The 20,983-nt window shown below is 54.5% G+C and overlaps 1 protein-coding gene across 6 annotated transcripts in view; it reads right to left on the reverse strand.

Moving 5' to 3' along the window:
* Positions 1-20,983, reverse strand: part of MTCL2 (microtubule crosslinking factor 2) — an 83,120-nt gene that overhangs the window by 33,842 nt on the left and 28,295 nt on the right. For all 6 annotated transcript variants that reach the window (XM_075118846.1, XM_048820787.2, XM_075118847.1 and 3 more), the window contains exons 3-5: positions 19,194-19,352; positions 7,327-7,389; positions 87-1,340 (exon numbers count right to left, since the gene is read on the reverse strand). In XM_075118846.1, coding sequence (XP_074974947.1) covers positions 87-1,340; positions 7,327-7,389; positions 19,194-19,352 — 1,476 coding nt within the window. The remainder of the gene's footprint in view (positions 1-86; positions 1,341-7,326; positions 7,390-19,193; positions 19,353-20,983) is intronic.

The raw sequence follows: 20,983 nt of genomic DNA on the forward strand, positions 1-20,983 counted from the left end.
TTGTTTTGTTAAAGCAGGAGAAACAGCACGGCAAATAAAGCAACCACCACTGCACGGGAACGGCAATGCCATGGAAAACACCCTACCTGGAAGTCAGAGCTGTGCTCTTTGCGCAGTGCTCCTTTGGGAGAGTCCTGGGCGCCGCAGCTGGGCAGGAAGGCGAAAGGGTCCATCTGCTCTTTCCAGCAGTCCCCAATGTGATCCACCTTCCTCATGAAGGAGCTCAGCTCCTGCTGCAGGACGCGGAGCCTCATGAAGATCATGTTGATCAGCTTGGAGTCACTGGTGCTTTCACTGTTGTTATCCACCGGCTCGCTCAGCACCAGGTCCATGCAGTCATTGTCCAGACACACCTTCAGGCTGGGGGTGAAGCCATTGGAGTCCGAAATCAAGACATCGATGGCTTTGCTGACAAGTGCGGCCTGGTCCCGGATGCCGAGCAGAATCTCCAAGTCCTTGGATTTGAACAGCTGGGTGGGGCTGTTATCCTGAGACTTCCCATTGCCGTTGCCAGGCCCTCTCTCAGGGCGGTCCTTGGCATCATTCTCTCCTCCAACGGGCACCTCTCTCCAGAGAGGGGTCGGGATGCAGTCCGCAGAGTCGCCAGCCTCAGCATCGGTCTCCATCATCGGCCTCGTGGTCTGGCAGGAGGCCAGGTCACAGCGCTGCAAGTTAGAGAGCAGCACGCGGTTCTCGTACTGCAGCTTCTTCACCTTGCCGCTGAGCTCGCTGATCTGCACCTTGGCTGTGGCCAGCTCCTCTTGGGATGGCTCGCTGATCACCGAGCAGCTGTCCTCTGACAGGGTGATGTCCAGGTCATGGTCTGACTTGTACTTGTTCAGCTCATTCATGAGGAGCTTGTTTTGGTCTTCCAGCTCCATCAGCGACCTCCTCAGTAGCTCTGCCTCCTCTTCCACGAACTGCAGGTGTCGCCTCAGCTCCACCTGGCTCTCCCCAGAGTCCCCACAGCTGGTGGAGGAGAAAGCAAACCGGATATCCTGCCCCATCAGCTCTCTGTCGCCTTGTCCCTTCATGTCATCCATCTCTGCCCTCAGCCCGCGGTTTTCAACCTCGAGCTCCACGATCCTCCGACTCAGGATGTTGGCTTCTTCCTCAACGAGCTTCAGATGGGCCTTCAGTTCTGCTTCTCGCGAATGAGGGGAGTCCGCCAGCTCCTCTATGGACAGAGAGCTCTCCAAGTCCCCGTACAAGGAGTGATATTTCACCAGCTCCTCCTTCATGCTGTCGTTCTCCTTGGCTAACTTTGTTAGTTTCTTGCACATCAGAGCCGACTCTTCTTTCGCAAAATGCAGTTGACACTTTAGGTCTGCGCTGTCCTCCTAGGGGCCAAAATGGCAAAGGCATTAGAAAACAGGCTGCTTCTGGTTAAAAATGAGAGTCACAGACCACACAGGACCATTGTGATCATCTAGTCTGACCCCTGTACAACACAGGCCAGAGAATGTCCCTCAAATAATTCCCAGGACAGAGCGTTTTAATACCTATTGTTTGCAGCTCTACAAAGTTCAAGTAGTCAACCTGCCTATTTGTAATTTATTAACATACACCTGAGCCAAAGCACGAGGCCAGGAGCACAAGACATGGCTTCATATGGACTGCAGTTTATTGAGAATTAATGGGCCTACCTCAACGGTTTCATTGCCTCAGTTACACTGGGCACGTGAGAAGTCCAGGAGCTCATGTCACGAAGTGGAGCTGCGCTCTCAAACCTATGGGCAGAATTTGGCCCTTGAAGTTGGGAATTAATTTGGGACACTGACATGGAGAAAACCCAAGTGAACTGGCCCACAGCAGACATTCTGTCATTGTCAGAAAACTGTCCCTCAGGTCTGCAGAGTGACAGTTCCTACAGGCCCTACCAAACCTCAGATACCTGGAAATACGGCTCCATGGAATTGTGGCAAACACAGGAAAAGGGTACCCAGGGAGCTGGAAAGCAGCTAATCACACAGGAGATGGGCCCCAACTGGTCTGAACTGACAGGGAGGAATTCACACCCCTGAAGCTCCATGGCACTGAAACGATGTTCGCACTTCACTCTAACCGGGCCAATAAAATAGAGCTAAATGTTGTTTCAGCAGCGTGGGGAACAAGCTGTCAGACTCCATGTGGAAGAATAAAAACCACAAGCAGGTTTCCTCCTGAAAGCCTGGCATTGCTGTGCAAGTGCGGCAGTGTTTTGAATTAGTTCAGATTGCTACAAATCCCCCCTCTGGGCTCCCTTCTGCTGCCCAGCCAACAGGAGTCAATTGTTTCAAAACAGAGCAGCTCAGCCTCCCATTCGCTCCCTCCCCTGGGCACGTCACTCCACCCAGCCTGCTGTGTGCTCGCTGTGCTTGGACTGAGCGCGCAGGGCACAGAGACGCTCTGTGTGCTCTCGGACAGTGCTGCATACATCCCCGCGGACGTTAGCAGCAGCAAACACAGATCTCATTTGTCTAAGGGCTGGAAACGTCAAAGGTACATTTTCAAAATGAGCTGGGCCTTTTGCTGTACAGCTCCCAACGGCCACTGAAACAGTCTCACCCACATCCTGACACAACGGCTGAAGTAGCTGGCCCTTTATGCCACAACTTTGTTGCATGAGCATAGATGGGGAAACCCTGATAGGTCCCATCCGCCCCCTTTCCCCCAAGGGCCAAAACTGGGCTGCTCCTCTCAGGACCGCTCTCTAGTACTTTGTCCATGGGGCAGCGGGGAGGCCCCCAGTTCCCTGGGGAGACTATTCCCCACCCTCAGGAAGGTTTCCTGTCGTTCCCTTTGCAGGAATTCACTCCACTGCTCCGAGAGCTGCCCCATGGCTGACAATGGCGTAGAGGGCCAGCGCTGATCTGATACAGATTCTAGGTGTCTGTCAAGTCAGCCTTCCAAAGCAGCTTGGGAGAGCCCCTTCCCCTCCTCACGCCAAGAGATGGAGACACACAGAGGAGCAGGGTGCTCCCTGCGAAATGCCAAGTACATGTCTTGTGGGGAGGGGACATCAGATGCCTGAGGGGCTAGAGAGACTTCCACTCTGCGACTTCCATCTCAAAACCCAGCAGTAAATACTAAGCCAGAAAGATGGGATGAAGCCATTGCATGTGGAATACAGGGAAAGCTGGACCTGTTCCACGTCCGGAGAGACAGCCGAGGGGAAAATCTCAGCTCTGCTGTTCGTTACCATCAGTCTTTCAAAAGCCAAGCCATTAGGAATTTGGAGATTTCTTTCCTGGACTCCCCAAGTGCGTTAGGGATTTTCTGCTCCACGAATATGACCTCATGCAAAGGGTCCGTTGGTTGTAAATCTCATTGAACGCATTTCATTTCCTGTTTTCAGGGCTGGGAGAAAGCATGTTCCTGGGAAAACTCTGCACACTGGTGACGAATCCCTCCCACTGAGTGCCCTGTGAAGCAGTCAAGATCTTTTTTCCAGATGGCTAATACAGTTTGAAAATTCAAATTCAACAGCTACGCCTGAGCCTGCATCACCCTCAGATGAGCAGTAGCTATTAACTCTGCAAACTTCCCAGGCTGCTTTATGAAATCCCAGAGTTTTTTACTGCAGCCTCGTTCAGAGTGTAAAGGTGGGTGCCTGCTCCCAAGCTAGGGCGCAAACCCCTGCTTGACAGAGCAGTGGGCATGATGGCCTCATGTTATCCTTCCGCCTCACTCAGAACATTCCGCAAGAGCTCACCAGCCGATTTCACATCAGTGGAAAAATGGTGTACTGCGAAGGACAGGATATAGCCCTTACTATACCCTATGAGGGCCAAATTTTCAAGTGTTGAGCACCCTCAGTTGGAGGCAGATTTCCAGGAGAGGTTTCCATTTGGGCACCTAAATAAAAGCAAGACTTTCAAAACCCACACCTCCCTGCAGCTCCCATAGGGACACTCCTGGCCAGATTTTCAAAAGATCTCAGCGCCCAAGATGTGGTACCCTTTTAAAATCTGCCCCTTGCTCAGGTGCCTGAATGGGAGTTCAGATCTTGAGAAAATTCAAGTCTTAGTGTTGAAGATCAACACACCCAAACTGCCAAACCACTGGCCTGGAACCATCAGACCCCTAGAAGTGATGGTGAATGGTGCTCTCTGAACACTCAGATGACAGACGGAAGCCCACCTATAGCAGTCTGTCTGATTTCCACCTACCACCCTTTTAATTTGAACAGAGTCACATTTCATACTACACCAGTCAGATGTGAGCAGGATGTGGCCCCAGGAACTCTCTAAATCAGCGATCAATCATGAATCAAAGCCGTCACTGGCGATAGCTCACAGCACACAAGTAGCAGTGCTGAGAGTTACCCATGAACAGCGCTCCCTCCCGCAGAAACAAGCAAGTGAGGAAACGAACGCAGCTAAGGGTAGGCAGAAGGACGCCATCTCTCTAGGTGTTCCTGCTGCACTCGTCACGGCCTACATCAGTCGCATCACGGGAAGGGACTAGTCTTGCTGAGAAATTGCTGGACTTTCCAGTTTTACCCACAGTGCTGACACAGGGACAGTCATAACTCACATGAGGCAGAGCCTCAAGTCCCCCAGACCCATTTGCGCAGTAGCATGGACAGCCTAATCCCTTTGCCCACCCTTGCACACCAGCATACTGCTCACACCCTAGGGATTTCTGAAGAATCTGGGGGTCCATCTCCTGAGCTCACCCAGCTTTGCAGCAGCCATGGGGTCTTTCTTGGCTCCATGAAGACGACAGCCTGAGAAACATGAGGTTTATGTCCTGTGGTTTGGAGTTGTGTTGTGTTTGTTCCCTCTGCCCCTTGTGGTATCTCATTAGGAGGGAGTGGGGATGGTTTTGTATTTCAGTCTCAACAATGTCTTGTAAGAATGTTTTTGATGTTCTCAAAGGCCTGAACATCTCCCACTAAGAGGGACAAAGATGGCAGAGGGGACAGCGTTTCCAAGTGCAGCTCAAACGTGCAAACTGGTGCACCTGACCATTAACCACAGTGCCCAACACATGTACAGACGTGTGCTCTGGGGAACATCCAGTTGTCTTGACCAAGCTCCTCCATTGATGAAATATGGGAGGACGGAAGAAAAGCCACAAATGAAAGGACAAAGAAACCAGCAGAAACAGACCCCCATTCTTCAGCGTGTCCCCTCCACCAAAGAGGTCTGCTAAGACACAAACACCCTGCAAAGGGAAAACACAGACTGCTTCCTGGTCAATGATTTCAGAACCACCACCAAGTGTGTCACGGTGGGCAGCGGATTATCAGATTTATCATCACTGCGCAGGTATGGGGGTGAGACAAACTCTCAGGAGACATGGACCTTTCCCTAAGTCTGCAGGGAAGATATACCTGCTATTCCAGTGAATACTTTGTACGTGTGTGTGAATCTGTGTGCGTACCCTCCACGGTATGCCCCCACGTACAATGGCAGGCCAGATCCTCAGCCGGTGGAAATCAGATCAACTGATGTCAGTGTAGCTATGCTGATTTATACCAACTGAGGATATCTGTGTGCGCAAATCCTGGAAGACCAATTTTATCCTCACTGCAGATTTAAGCAGGGCCATAAATTTAACCCTGCAATGCAATGAGTTGGAATTTCCTCTAACACTCATTCTGCTGCAGCAGACTCATGTTATCTGGGGGGAGGGATAGCTCAGTGGTTTGAGCATTGGCCTGCTAAACCCAGGGTTGTGAGTTCAATCCTTAAGGGGGCCATTTAGGGGATCTGGGGCAGAAATTGGGGATTGGTCCTACTTTGAGCAGGGGGTTGGTTGGACTACATGAGGTCCCTTCCAATTCTGATATTCTATGATTCTATTTCCTTTGTATCATTGTATTGTTCTAATGAACCCCCTTGGCATTGCTGCCAGTGTCTTGAGTTACATGTAATTCAGATATTCCACTGTTATTCAGGATTAACTAATGCAGCTCATGAACTCAACATCAAGCATTTGGATGCTGGAGACAAACCAGAGCAATGAATGATGAAGACTCTACCGGTCAGTCCTTTCCTACCTCTAAAATGCTGACATCAGCCTTTGAGAGAGGCTTTTAAGAACAATAAACTGCTTTCATTTCTGCAGTGACAACACCAACTCTGAACCTTCGCACCGCGGTCAGGTTATTAGAGAGTCAAAGCCACTGAACACACCAGTCACTGAGAGACGAAATCCTTCCACCAGTGGAGAGAGCCCATATCTGCTGCATGTCCAGTGTCCTGCACAAGGCAGGGATACAGAATGCATGATGTTCGGGAAGTTTACAAGGCGAGACTGTTGGACAGAGGCACCTCAGCTGCATCCACTAAACCGTCTGAGCAAGATGGATACCTGAGCCTGCCCGTGTGCAATGGCCCGTGCTGCAGAGGCAGGTGTGAATGGGACACACACAATCACCCAATAGCCAGGGCACAGCACCCTCTCTGCAGGCTGAGCTTTGGCTCAGATTTTTAAATATCTCAGAGTGTCAAAACTGCCCAAGTGGTGCTGGGATCACTGTTCTAGCCAGGTACGGTGCTCTCTCCACCAGGCACACGGGAACAGGACGTGGAACTGGAAGGGACCTCATGGGTCATCAGGTCCAGTCCCCTGCTATTGCAGGCAACCCCGTCATGCAATCCCCATCCATCCCATGCAGCTAGGCCCAGAGCCAAGGTCTAAAGCAAGGGCACTTAGCTATATACTGGGTCTGAGTAGTTTTCTGGTTAACGAATCCTCGTTACCCCAGTGGAGTATGGACTGTTCTGAGTCCCACCCCATTTCTTCAGGCTTGACTCTCCAGCTGTGTCATATGTATCCTCCCTCCAGCCAAGGAGACCTGGCTGAGATTCCTTACAGAGCACATCACTCAGTATGCCATATGCTCATCCGCCTCCCCACCCAGCCACGTGGGGGTGAGAGCATGAACTCTGTAGCACTCCCTAGAAAAGCGACCGTTAGCGTCCCAGGTAGGACCACTGCAGGGGCATTTGCTCCATTTGCTCCTCAGCCATTGGATGTTCTCCAGAGAAGAGCCCCAGCTAGCCCCCAGAGAAAGTCAGCTACGTGGCTCTCTGCAGCACCAGCATTGTTCCGTGGCTGAGCAGGCTGGCCAACCCACTTAGCACTTCTGGTTCCAGGCCTCGGGAGCTACGTTCCAAACCCTTTATTAGAAACCCTTCACCCTAACCATTCCCCAGGGGCCACTCGACTCATCAGGGCCATGCAAATTAAGACATGCCTCTTCCATGTGCACAGTTTTACTGCTATGCCAGGACTGGCGACCTGCAGGGTGAGCATGGCTCTTTGAGTTCTACAACGCCATGGATAGTCAACATGGCCCCAGGAGGGCCTGACTGGCTACAGTCTGGGTACCTGGACTGACGGCTTCTTTTCAGTCTTCCCCACAGAACGAGATCCCCTTTTCTTCAACGAATTCTGGAAAGAGATGAGAGAAGGGTTATGCAGAGTCGTTTGCACACTGCAATGCATTTGTGAATTCGGCTATTTAATATCAAGCAGACACTTGCACCAAGAGACTGCTCTATCGGCCGTGGGCCCCACCCTGAGCTAGAACCCTGCCGTTTGCTGCCAGCTTCGGTTATGGGCTGCTGAACGCAGAAAACAAACCCCAAAATCTGAACTTTGACCTTTTTGCCACCTAGGTCAATCTAACCATTTGCAAAAACAATACCAATGCCTGCCAACTGCATTATGGGTAAGGCTATGTTTATGTCACGAAGGTCATCCTGACATTCTCTGCTTCAGCCCGAGGGGATGAGGGATCAGAGCTGGCAGCTAGCAGGGCCCCGGGAGGGTTCCAGCGATAGGCAACAGCCTCCTCAGGGTTTCAACGATGGGCGACAGCCTCGCGCAAGGGAAGGGCGGCTCCTTGGGTGAGTGGCTGGGTGTGTCCTGTTTTCTCTTTGGGAAATACGGTCACCCTGCAGCTCCCAGCCGCCGTGTGTGGAGGGAGACCCCCCTCCCCTGCAGCTTCCAGCTGCCGCGGGCAGTGGGGGTATCCCGCAGTGGCAGAGGACACCATGGAGCCGCAGCAGCAGAAGTCACGGACAGGTCACAGCTTCCATGAATTTTGTTTATTGCCCGTGACCTGTCAGTGACTTTTACTAAAAATAACCATGACAAAATCTTAACCTTAATTATGGAGGCACACTGCTGCCGCCTAGGAGAAATCCCATCACAACATGGTCCCCAGCTTGATTGAATGGACTTTGTCCAAGGATGTAGTTAAAGGGGAGGGAAGGTGCAGCACATCTACCAATGTGATATATGCCATCATGTGCCAGCAATGCCCCTCTGCCATGTACACTGGCCAAACCGGACAGTCTCTACGCACAAGAATAAATGGACACAAATCTGACATCAGGAATCATAACATTCAAAAACCGGTAGGAGAACACTTCAACCTCTCTGGCCACTCAGTAACAGATTTTAAGGGTGGCAATTTTGCAGCAGAAAAGCTTCAAAAACAGACTCCAAGGAGAAACTGTTGACCTTGAATTAATATGCAAACTAGATCCCATTAACTTGGGTTTGAATAGAGACTGGGAGTGGCTGGGTCATTACACACATTGAATCTATTTCCCCATGTTAAGTATCCTCACACCTTCTTGTCAACTGTCTAAATGGGCCATCTTGATTATCACTACAAACGTTTTTTTCTCCTGCTGATAATAGCTCATCTTAACTAATTAGCCTCTCACAGTTTGTATGGCAACTTCCAACTTATCTGTATGTATATATATTTCTTCTTACTATATGTTCCATTCTATGCATCCGATGAAGTGGGCTGTAGCCCACGAAAGCTTATGTTCTAATAAATTTGTTAGTCTCTAAGGTGCCACAAGTCCTCCTGTTCTTTTTGAGGATACAGACTAACATGGCTGCTACTCCGAAATCTGATTCCCCTGAAGGGGGCTGCTGGCAGCTCGTTTAATACCTTGCATTCCCAGCCTCCGGCTGCGGATGGAAGAGCACCAAGTACCGAGCCAATCCCCAGTGAAGCAGGGAAGTGCTGTCACAGTGAGGGTCTGCCATGGACTAGAGCGGCACAGCTGGGGCTGGAGGCCAGCAGCCCTGATTCGCAGCTCCCAGTTCTACCCACTAGGCCATGCTGCCGCCCCAGGGTTTCTAGGGGCACCCTGTACCCCACGGGGAGCAGAAGCACACAAGAGAAGCTTCTGCTCCTACTACCCCTCTTTTGGTGATAAAGGACAGCTCGGCCTGGCACTTCTCAGCAGCACAGTATGTAAAGCGGACACCAGCACAAACCTGGCTTCTGATCATCACACTTGGAAAACTTCCACGTGTACAGGAATCCTGTTGCAGGCCTTCTGGAGCCACCCGCTTCGGCCTGTCTCCCTGCAGTTCTAACACCCTGGAGGGAAGTCACTCTATCATGAGCTGCCCTGGGCTCTGTAAACCACAGATCCAGAGACAGCTGCCCAGACAAATGCTGGGTGCAGACAGTGTGACCGACACAGCTGGACCAGACCTATTGATGACTGTGGAGATCAGGCCCGAGGCCTTGTACTGGTGATGGAAGTGGGTTGGAAGCTGGTGGAGGAATCGGCGCAAAGGGGAACTGTGCTCACAACAGACTGCTCTGTGAGGGGGCTGGCTCCCTAAGGAATGAGACGCTGACAGCTTCAGGGCAGGGCCAGAGAGTGAACAAACCCTGTGAGGTGGTTTGCAGGGCTACTTGACACAATACTGTAACTAAGCACATCGGGAGGGGCTGCATGGTGGTCTGTGCAAAGCCGTGACCTGCACCACCCACCAAGAATGTCGTCGATGCCCGTGTGGTTCCAGCATCAGCATCCAGAGTAGCAATAATGACCTTGGCCCAGGGCATTTCCTGGGGCTTCACAACCAGTGGCAGTCCTCTGTTGCACCTTAGACCAGCAGCTCCTGCCAGCCAGTCATGCACCTACACTCCCGGCTTCAGTCATTCCAGTTCCAGGCCAGACTTCCTGGATTGGCTGCCCAGTTTTAGTCTTGATCACGATTTGCATGGAAACAGCATCTTTATTTCTTAACTGCTCCCCCAGCTCCAGCCTGACATCACCGGCCAAAGACAGAGTCTGTCCAGGTCCTTACAGCGCTCCCATGGCTAGCATGCATGACAGCACCAGAGCGCGATTTTTTAAACAGAGTCCAGGAACCCACAGCAGTCTGAGGGCAGATGTCAGAGGAAGCAAGCTCAACAAAGCACTTCTCTCTTCCTACCTGCATCCCCTCAGGCTTGCCCTGGGTTCAGCAGCTTAGCTGACCTCCGCCAGGCACTGAGTGAGCGGGGAGATGGGGCTGAGCAGACACTTCAATCCAGGCTGCACCACCACAGGCCTTCCCCAGATTTAGGGCAACATGAGGAAGAGGATGGAGCTGGAAGGGACGGCTCAGAGCACTCATGTCTGTTGCTCAGATGCCCATAACACCACTCTGGGTTTGCTGCGAGAGCGACGACCTGAGCCAGTTCAGGGTGTTTCTGTTGATCTGTGCAGGGACTTAGAGGTGGGATCGGACTGTCTACTGATCAAAGGCATCCACTGCAGCAGAGGCCCAATGTCACGAGGATGGAGGCACCTGTACCTGCCCACCAGACTAACAGGTGCTGTCTCTGTCTCATTCCCTGGGCTGGAGCCTGATGCAGTAGGGTCCAGCTACTTGGCCAACAGGAGGAACTGGACCCTGCTCATTTATTAGCTTCTCTATCAGCTTGTTCAGGAGCGTGAGGCCTGACAAGGCAGCACTGCCCAGTCATTCCCTGGAGCAAGGGTTTTGTTAGTTCTGAGCAGACTCCTGACTGCCTGGGGCAGCATGGCAGATTCCTCTGCTCAGGTGAGGTGCCCAGGTCGGGGACAATCTCTCAGGTGGGGTCCTAGAGTTCTTTATTCTTTCCCCATCTAAAAGGGCAGATGCAGGTGGTGCCCAGGTGCTACCATTGGCCCAGGAGAGGAGCAGCTTTGCTGCTAGAATTCTTTTCCAATGGCTGCAGGAACAGAATTTGTTTTACCTGCTAATTCATGTGGGCTCAGCAGGATTCCTGGGGGTGGGAGGTAAGGAGGAGTGTTTTTGGCTTTGAGGAGAGAGCATTATTCATTGCTCTGCAGCCACTATAAAACAGATTAGATCTCTGTCACGGAGTCCCTGGGCGATGCTCTGGAACTGCTCCCCATGAAGCCAGTCAGGACTCTGGGGCAGTCGCCTTTCTGTGAGCAGCCTGTCTTCAGGACACACAGCTTCCACCTTCCTGGGTCTGACCTCGGAGCATTCAGCATCCTCTGCCCCTCCGTGCACTTCCCCCCAGTGAGTCCGCTCAGGCGGGGCTCCTGGGGAAGCCAGAGGGTCCTGCACCCCAACTCCGCAGTCAGATGTGACTCTCAGCCAGCCAGTAAAACAGAAGGTTTATTAGACGACAGGAACATGGTCTAAAACAGAGCTTGCAGGTGCAGAGAACGGGACCCCTCAGCTGGGTCCATTTTGGGGGGCAGTGAGCCAGACAACCACTTCTGCACTTCACTCCATGTCCCAGCCAGCCCCAAACTGAAAACCCCCTCCAGCCCCTCCTCCTCTGGGCTTTGTTCCTTTCCCGGGCCAGGTGGTCACCTGATTCCTTTGTTCTCCAACCCTTCAGCTCTCACCTTGCAGGGGGGGAAGGGCCCAGGCCATCAGTTGCCAGGAAACAGGGTGTTGGCCATTCTCTGTGTCCAGACTCCTGCACACACATGCCCTCTAGGGCTCTGCAATGATCATACACCCTTACTCCACCCCCTAGATACTTAAGAACTGCCTAGGGGAAACTGAGGCACCCCCACACTATTCAGAGGAAACATTAAGAACAGTCCCACTTCGTCACAATCTCTGTCCCCAAGATTGCAGCTCTATTTTACTTGCCCCAGGCAAAAGGTGAAGCACTCCTGCAGGGCTCAGAGGTCGAGTTCTCCCAGGAAGCCTCTAAAACCCCTGTCCTCCCAGCTGCCTGGCTCCGGCCCATCCAGTCCCCACAGCTGTCACCTCGGCCTTCTGGAAATCCCAGCGTAAGACTGCCAGCCACTGCAGGAAGTGACAGGTTGAGGGAATGTAGACGCTCTTGGGCTTCTCTGCCAGGGAGCAGCCCACAAATCACATCAGCACACCAATGTGTCAGCTCCCCTTTACACTACACATATTGGCCCATGAATCCTAGATTTATCAGTGCTGGGGACAGAGCGACTCTAGGGAAAGGCCAATGCCCACAGCTCATTGGAATCCAGCTTCTGCCTCTGGTCCCTTACACAACATGGAAAGGACAGAGGCGTAGAGCAGCCGAATGCTGCAGACATGAAGATGGGCTTTGGGGAACAGCTGATTGAGAGCTTTATGAGATTTTAACACCAGCTTTCAGTCCCACAGCCTGCTCCAGCTGCAGGCCTCCTAGGAAACCAAACGGATTGCAGGCTCACGTGGTCTCCTCCCTCCCCGGGGCAGCATGGAGCTGGCAGGCCCAAGCACTTGCCGATACAAAATGTAGGGGGGTTGTTACAGATGTCCCTCCTATACCTCTACTAAAAATGCAACTGCCCCAGCCACCACCACATTGTCCACAGCATGATGCCACTGAGCCTGGAGCCATCACACCTCCCCCCCCCCACCCCCGTAGATGAGACAGGGCAGGGCTCGAGCCTAGGACTGGGGCCATCCAGGCTCAATTTCCTGCTCTGCCTCCGACTTCCTGTGTCCCCTTAGGCATGCCCCTTAGCCTCCTGGGGCCTCAGTTCCCATCTGTGCAGGGGGTGGGATCGTCACAGGCCTGCCCTGCCTCCCGGAGGTGTGAAGATAAATGCGTGGGAGATGGTGAGGGGCTCAGATACTGTGGGGAGGGGGAGTAAGTACCTCAGATAAACAGGAGAGACTCAGACTGGGCAGCCAGTTCCAGGCAGGACCCTCCCAGCCAAGCTGTCTGACCTGACTTTCTGCACCATCCAGCAGGGAGTGTTTGGGCAGCAGACCGTGAATTCAGGGAAGGGACGGATGACCCTCCAAGACCACAGCAAGTGCTCCTCACCGGCCGGCCTCTTCCTCGCTACCCCACATGGGGCAGCAGAACTGAAACCTGGGTAAGGTGTTCCAGCAGCTGGCGTTGTACAGCGGGTTTCGTTCTGGCCACATGCACAGCAGCCTGGCCGGCTGGTCAGGCCAATCCAGCAGGGCAGCAAACCTGCAGGCTAGCCCCCGTTCTCCACTCAGTAGCCAGGAGGCCTCAGGTACAGAGGGTGAGGCGGGGCACTCAATGACGAATCTTCCCAGAGATGCCCCGCACTCATCTCCTACCCCCAGCAGCTCGGACAACCCAGCTTCCAAGCACGCAGCACCTGGGATTCTGACCTCCCCGCCCGGGGCTGCAGCTTTGGGCCGTGCTGCCCAAGAAGAGTTAAGAACACCCCCCCACACACACACATGCCTGCTGGGCTAGTGCTCACTCCCTAGGCAGGACCCAAGAACAGCCTGGCAGGTCAGCTGGGGAGCAGAGCTGGGATGGAGAGAGAAGAGGGGACCTGGGTGGGGGTGGCTCGAGGAAGGGAGAAAGGTCAGCTAGGGAAGGAGGCTGTGGGGGGAGTCAGATAAGCAGGCAGGAAGTGGGGGATGCCTGGGGGAAGGGGCTGCTCCCCACACACTCAGAGCAAAGAGGACCTGCTGCCTGCCCAGAGACACTGCGTGTGGGGAGAGTGGGCCTGCGCCCGACGGGTGAGAAGGCTGCTGGGGCCCCGCCTGGGGAAAGTGCCATGGGCAAGGCAGGGGCTGCTGGAGAAGGGAGCAACTGGGTGGAGCAGAGAGTGGTGGGATATGGCAGAGCCCCCAGAGGTTGGGATACATTTCAGGTAAGCAGCAAAACACGCATGTGCTTATCTGAGTGAGACCCAAGATTCTCCATCTGTGCACCCACAGACTTGGGGGCTGGCCCAGCCCAGACTCCATGCACACCAGTGCTTGCTGCTGGTAGGGTCAGCTCCAAAAATACCCTAGCCCTGGAAGCACCAATGCTTCGCTCTGCCTAAAACCCACCTGTGACTCACCAGCTCCGAGTAGGGGAGTGAAGGAGGTGGGGCGAATATCCCTTTCTCGTGGCCATGCCCTTCCCACTTCTCTCACCAGCTGGGGGTGGGTCTGGCAGGCGAGCAAGGTAAGCTTAGCAGCTGCCATTTGGCAAGCCGGGCAGGAGGCAAGCCAGAAAGGAGGAAGGTGCAGCCATGGGGGGTGATGACCAGCAGGGCGCGTAGCCAAGGGCACCATGGCGGATTTTCAATGTGTTGTGGCAAAGCACGAGCAGGAAGAGGAGCGAGGGCCCGGGTGGGCAGGGGGAGCCTGTGGGACAAGAACCCTCATCGCCATTGTTTAACGTGCAGGGCAGCAGACAGGATGCAGAACCACGGCAAACCCTGCCCCCGCGAGCCCCCCCCACATAGTGTGGTGGTGAAGAGAAGAGCGTGCAGCAGCCTTGGAGGCTCATGATCATCAGCCCTTCGCCAAGCAGATTGCGCGGGGAGCCTCACACGCAGCAGCAGTTCCCCATCTTGGAGGGTGCAGAGTGAGGTCCCAGGCATGCACCGTGCACCTGGGCTGCTCCTGCATTCTCTGCACATTACCTCCTTCCTTCCCACCAATTTTCACAGCTCTTTTCAAAGCTGAATTTGATTTTTGTTTTCCAGCCACTGCCGCCTGCTCCTGATGTGGAGACCCGGGGGGAAGAGAAGCCACACTGACTCGAGGGGGACAAATTTCGTGCTGCTTTAGTGGGTCTTGAGAAACCCTCCACTGTGAGCCACCACGTCTCCTGCTCCTGCAAGATGCAGGCATTTCCCCTCGCTCGGGCGGAGCAGCCCAGATGCCTACTCAACCCCGCAGTCCCAGCAAGTGTTTGGTGAACAACCCTGCCAGCCACACTACTGAGCAGGGACGCTGCAGTAGAGCAGGGCCCCGTGGATGCTGCCCTCAACACGTGCTGCACCAGAAATATTCACAAGCTGGTGCTGGGACCCGGCAGCCGAAGACTGCAGCTGAGCAGTGCAAGCCGCTGGCTGTGCCAAGGTGCTGAGATCTAAGCCACTCCTATCAAGGACATGCCCGTTGTCAGGGCTGCTGCTGCTGCTGCTGGGAAGCCCCCATGCAGTGAGCAAACCCTCCCGAAGGAGCAGGGCCACACCACGCTTACATCTCTCCCCCTTCTCTCCCTCAGAAGCAAAATGCTCTTGTGACACCAGCATGACTCTGGAATGGGGCTGGACCCGGCTGTCCCACCCCGAGGCCAGAAAAGTGGCTGGGTAACGGCCGGAGAGGGCGTCCCTGAGCCTGCGATATCAGCACCACAGTCCCGTCAGCCTCTGGCGCTGGGGTCATGGTGTCAGCACGGCCATGCCGCCGGGCACCCCTCCAGCGCTACGGGCTGGCAGCAGGACTGTGATTGCTGGGCAATGCTGGGTTCAGATTAACACGCCAGTCCTGCTGTGCCGAGCTGCGCCATGTGGCTCCGCTGGGCGTCAGGACCTGGTCCTGTCTCATCCCCCTCCTGCCACCAAAGGACTCAGGCGCTCCGGGAGATGCAGCCCTGGGAGGGGAGAAGATGCACAGAGCCACAGGTGTCGCGTTGCATGTGCTGGGTGATTAATTGGCCTTCCCAGCATTTATCCAATTATGGGAGACGCCTCTTCCGGCTGCAGAAATAATCAGCCTCTAATCCCCTTAGGGGCAAGCCTGTCCCTGTGCTGAGCCGTGGAGAGGGGCTTGTTTGTATTGCTACTAACCAGCTTGGCTGCTGCGCTGCCAAGATGCACCTCAGCACAGGAGGAAGAGGCGGCTGAGGGCTGTTAACTCACTTGTTCAGAAACCCTAATTAGAAAACCAAATGAATCACTGAAGCTGCTAATGAGGAGCTGGGACCTTGCTGGCCTCGGGGTATCCACTGCATGGGCATGCCAGCCCAGCTCCTTTGCTGAGCCACCTCAGACAGCACCTCAGCCCAGAGAAGCACCACGGTTTGGACACAGTCCAAGAACAGCAGGCTAAATAAGTTAGCAGCCAAGCGAGAGTATCCCAGAGGATGCCTGCTGGAGTCAGGACCTGACCTGACCCCACCTGCAGTTCAGGTCTAAGCCACTGAAAATACACAGCTCCCAGCTGAGAAGAGATTTCGGCCCCCGCTCATCACACACCTCTAAAGTGCAGAGTCCTGAGAGCTGGCACAAGGGATGGTTCTCCCCAGCCCAGAGGGGACCCTTGCAACCCTCTGTAAAGGAGGCAAGAGAGTCTGGCTTTAGCTAAGATACCTGCAGTGGGCAACGGGTGTGTGGGGGTGTCTCTCTCTCTCTCTCTCACACCCTCCCTATAGATTTGTCTCTGGCACACCTGCAAGCTTTCAGATGCATAAAAACAGTTTCTAGTCATGCTGACACCTCCAGGAAACTGCACATTTGCCTCTGAGATGACAATATTCTGTGCTTATGTACTGCTTCCTCTCTCAAGCCCCTTCCCCAGGAGGGTCAGCATTAGCAACTCCATTTCACAGATGGGAAACTGAGATAATGAGGGGGAAGCAACTTGCCCAAGGCCACAAAGCAAGTCAGCTACAGAGAAAAGAGCACAAGCCATGTCTGACTTCAAGCCCACTACTCCATCAGATCACAACTGCCCTTGGGACAGCCCTGAGGATCCCAGATCCAGGCAGATCCAACTCCCTAGCAAAGCTAAGGAGCTGCATCTTCCTGTCTGTAGCCTGTCAGGAACCCTGTGGAGATTAACAAGAGGGACTTCAAACACCAGTGCATGGCGCTGGCCTTTCCTCCCACCTGCCCCATCCATGCACAGCTGCTCAGAATAAGAAATGAAAGGCTGAGGCAGGAGGACAAACCCAGCTGGGCTGCATCGAGATTGGCAAAGAAACGCAGCGACACGAAGCCAAGCTGCCTAGCAGAGGAGGCAGGAAGGCGTTTCCAGCGAGGAGGAGGAACTGACCAGACAGAGGGCATGGAGCTGCGATACCAAACCGAGAGAGCCCATGCGAACGAGGGAGAACTCTCCAGATGCAGCTCTCCTCTGTGCAGCGCTGAAAGCCTGGACAGGGCACTGCCATTCCTGTGGGGGCGATTCTGCATTGGCACTATCTGCCTGGGATTGCAGGGGTCGCCCTCGCCCCTGAACGAGGAGCACTAGACACAACGAAACCCTGGAGCTGCATGTTCTGGCACCTCTCAGCGAGACCCTGAGTGCAGGCGACACAAACCTTAATCCCTGGCCACAGCTAGACATCAATAACTCTCCGTCTGCTCACACTGCGGCTTTCTCTGCCTCTGGGTATCAGGCCATAGAATCCCCTGCAGTTCTGCTCCAGCCGCTTTCCTTTGCTAGTTCATGCTCTCCGGCTGCACACAAGCTAATCTCATGCCCATTAGTACCGTCTGCTCACGGTTGGGCAGCACTCTGGCTGGGGAGCCATGCTCAAGGGAACGCTGAGCCAAACGTGCATTGGAGAGCAAGGACAGACAGTAGGCAGCTCAAGAAGAGCCGCTGCTCTGAATCAGCCCCAGCCCTGTACACAGAGCAGCTGGACAGGGTTTGCAAGTGTGAGATTAGTTCCCAGCTGCTCACATGACATGTAAGCAAAGTCCGCTCTTGGCCTGCAAGGACAAGGGCCATGGAAAGGGATCTGCACAGGAGGGAGCCAGGCAGGGCAGGAGGGTTACTGCACAACACAAGGGTGGGTGGCTAGCTGGCTCCCCAGAGGGGCTGGCCTGGGCCAGCAGTGCAGGGAATGGCACTGGGGTGAGCATGGAACCAAGGCCCCAGCATGGTGCTGGGGTGCTGTGCTGCGAGAGGCACGGTCAGCAGAGGTGCCCGGCGCCGAGTCAGGCCGACGATCCTGCTGTCTGAGCTGAACGTCAGTCAGGGTAATTCCATTCTGCTTACCTGGACCCCCCCACACATACACATATATTCAGCGACTCCCCTTGCTCCTGCCCTGAACTATGCGTACTGGCGTTACTGTCAGAGCCCAGAGCATGGCAGGGAGAGCAGGCCCTCCAGGAGGGAGAAGCAAGTCAGCTCTCAATGCTCCTCTCTGGCCTGCCCCGCAGCCGCCTCCCCTAGACAGCCCCCGGGGTCCTGCAGCCAGCCCCAGCTCCCTGGCTGAAGGCAGGGGCTCAGGATACAACCCAGACGATGCATGCTGCAGAGAGGCTATTCTGGGAGGCTGCAGGACCAGCAGTGCCCTCCCAGCCCCACGAGGCAGGGCATGGCGCTGCTGCTGACTGGGGCGTACATGCTGCTGTGAGGCAGACACATGGGGGGAGAGGCAAGGGCAGCACTGGACTTGAGGAGGGAGGGGGGACTCTATGCCCAGAGTGACCCCAGACCCGGGCTGCTGCCAGGAGCCAGCTCCCCGCCATGGCACATGCATGCTATCTGTCACCCCCCACATGCACTAGTTGCCGGGTGCATGCATAGACCCTCCCTCTGCGGCTCAGTCACACACGCCTCAGGCTGGACCAGAGCCAAGGGTGCCCCAGGGAAAGCCGGTTGACATTTCTAGGCTCAGGAGGGGCTGGTTTCCTCCCTCTCAGGGACCCCACTCATATGCTGGGAAAGTGTCACAGTCCCTTCCACCAGCAAACAAACACACCCCCTGAGGGACGTCTTCTGCAGCTCCTGGGCCTCCCACCCTGGCCCCACTCACCAATCGTCACAGGAGGGCGGAACAGTATTTATTAGTCCATGTCTATGGAGAGCGTCCACATAGGCAGTCAAAGCCGCTGCTGTCGAATCAGAGAGCTGGAGGCACACGGGTCAGCCCCTGCTGCTAAGGCCTCCCTGAACCGTGGCGAAGTAAATCCCAGCAGGGCTAGTGTCTAGTAGGGATGGAACGGAGATCTCACAAGCAACTTAGCTGAGGCCCTAGGCCATTGAGGCTCACAGAGAGGAGACAGGCACTGCCCAGAGCTTGCAAACCGGGGGAAAGGTTATAAATATTTTGATGGCAAAGCAGCTTTCATTTAAATGAGGAGAGCAGAGAGGCCAGTGGATTCCCAAGGTGCAAGGAGACAGGAAGCCTTCTACAGGCAGAGAGCCTGTAGCCACTAACCACTAACAGCTGGGCTGGCTTCCTGGTACACCAGGGACACATAAAATACCCCCCACCCCCACACAGCAGGGTGCATACATGCTCCCTCCCCCATGCACCCCAGCCCTCTCACCTCACGCAGTTTGTCCATCTCGTTCTGCAGCACCTGCTTGGCCAGCTCTGTCTCGATCAGCCTCTGGCGCAGGTCTTCATTCTCCTCCTCCAGCTTGATCCTCTTCTTCTCCACCACCTCCAGCTCGTTGTGGAGCCGCACAGAGACGTCCTTGGCCACCTGCAAACAGGGCAGGGCCACGTTCAGGCTGAGGCTCATAAGAAAGAGCAGCTGCAGCGTCTCTAACGCCAGTATGAAAGCAGTGCTCAGAGGGGCAGGCAGGACCGGGGCCCATCATGCGGGGTGATCTACAAGCACACAAGGACCCAGACACTGCCACAAAGGGCAGCCCAGGCTAGCGGGCTCTAACATTTCCTTGTGGCTTGCAATAGCTTCTCCATCCATGTAGACTGGGGATTTTAAAAACAACATGCAAACACTAGCCACAGTTTATATAGGGCCTAAAATTTGCGATGAGCAGTAGTAACTAGCCAGCAAGCAGCAGTTCTCAGAGCTGGGCTGCTATGCCCTCCCCTAAGCAGGTGGGAAGCCTGCCCGCTGAGCCCTCTCTGAGCTAGGGGGTTTGCTGCTCTCACTGAGGCCCTTCGTTCTCTCCTGCATGGACACAGACTCTGACCCAGCCTCCCGAGAGGACAAACCGTCTTTGCAGCTGTGCATTACCCGCCCTGCTGTACTGGTGGCCTGGCCGTGCTGGTGCAGCCCCAGGAAACAGGAGCTAGTCCGGGATTGCTACTCGAACCGCTTCAAACCCCAGCTCCACTGAGAACGGAGGAGGGAACAACTGACACCAGCAAGAGATATTTATTGTCACTCGTGCACAGCAGGGAGTGCAAATTACAGGGGCCCGAAGTGCAGCAGCTGACGTCCCCGGTGCCCGCAGGAAGCCCCAGTCCCCAGGCTGGATCCCCCGTGTGGCATGGGGCAGGAGCCAGCACTGATCGTTCAATGGAAACATTGGTCCAACCAAGCGGAGAGCTCAGACACGGGGAAGAGCGCGTCACGGCCAGAGTAAAAATGGCCATGGGGGAGCCTGCAACTGCTGACATAGCCCGGGGGCATCTGGCACAGCTCCACTGTACTGGCCACAGCTCCTGGAGGAAGAAGAGTCACTAAAGTGTCAGTGGGTGACTCAGAAAGACACTGACAGCTACGGAGATCTCTGCAAACAGGTCACATTCCTGCAATGGGTCTGCCAAGCCAGAGTGCTTGGGCTGCCAGAAGGGCCCGAGGCAAAGGCAGACCCGCGCCCAAGGCGAGGAGGAAGGCCAGCTGAATGGATTTAAATCAACTGATCATGGGTTTTAAACACAACTATATCCGTCACACCAGATGGGCTCAGTCTCCTTTGCCGGGTTCCTGCTAGTCCCCCAGGGCTAGATGTCTGTATCTATGACAGGCTTCAGAGTAACAGGGGTGGGTGGGTGGGTGGGTGGGTGTGTGTGTGGGTGTGTGTGTGTGTGTGTGTGTGTGTAAAACATGGATTTGTGCTGGAAATGGCCCAACTTGATTATCATACACATTGTAAGGAGAGCGATCACTTTAGATAAGCTATTACCAGCAGGAGAGTGGGGTGGGGGGGAGGTATTTTTTCATGCTTTGTGTGTATAAAAAGATCTTCTACACTTTCCACAGTATGCATCCGATGAAGTGAGCTGTAGCTCACGAAAGCTTATGCTAAAATAAATTGGTTAGTCTCTAAGGTGCCACAAGTCCTCCTTTTCTTTTTGTATCTATGACCTTTTTTCTATAAACGAAGCACCGAATGGGGTCACAGCCTAATTACCCACCGC

This window comes from Caretta caretta, chromosome 13 (assembly GCF_965140235.1).
Source record: "Caretta caretta isolate rCarCar2 chromosome 13, rCarCar1.hap1, whole genome shotgun sequence".
Classification (NCBI taxonomy): Eukaryota; Metazoa; Chordata; order Testudines; family Cheloniidae; genus Caretta; species Caretta caretta.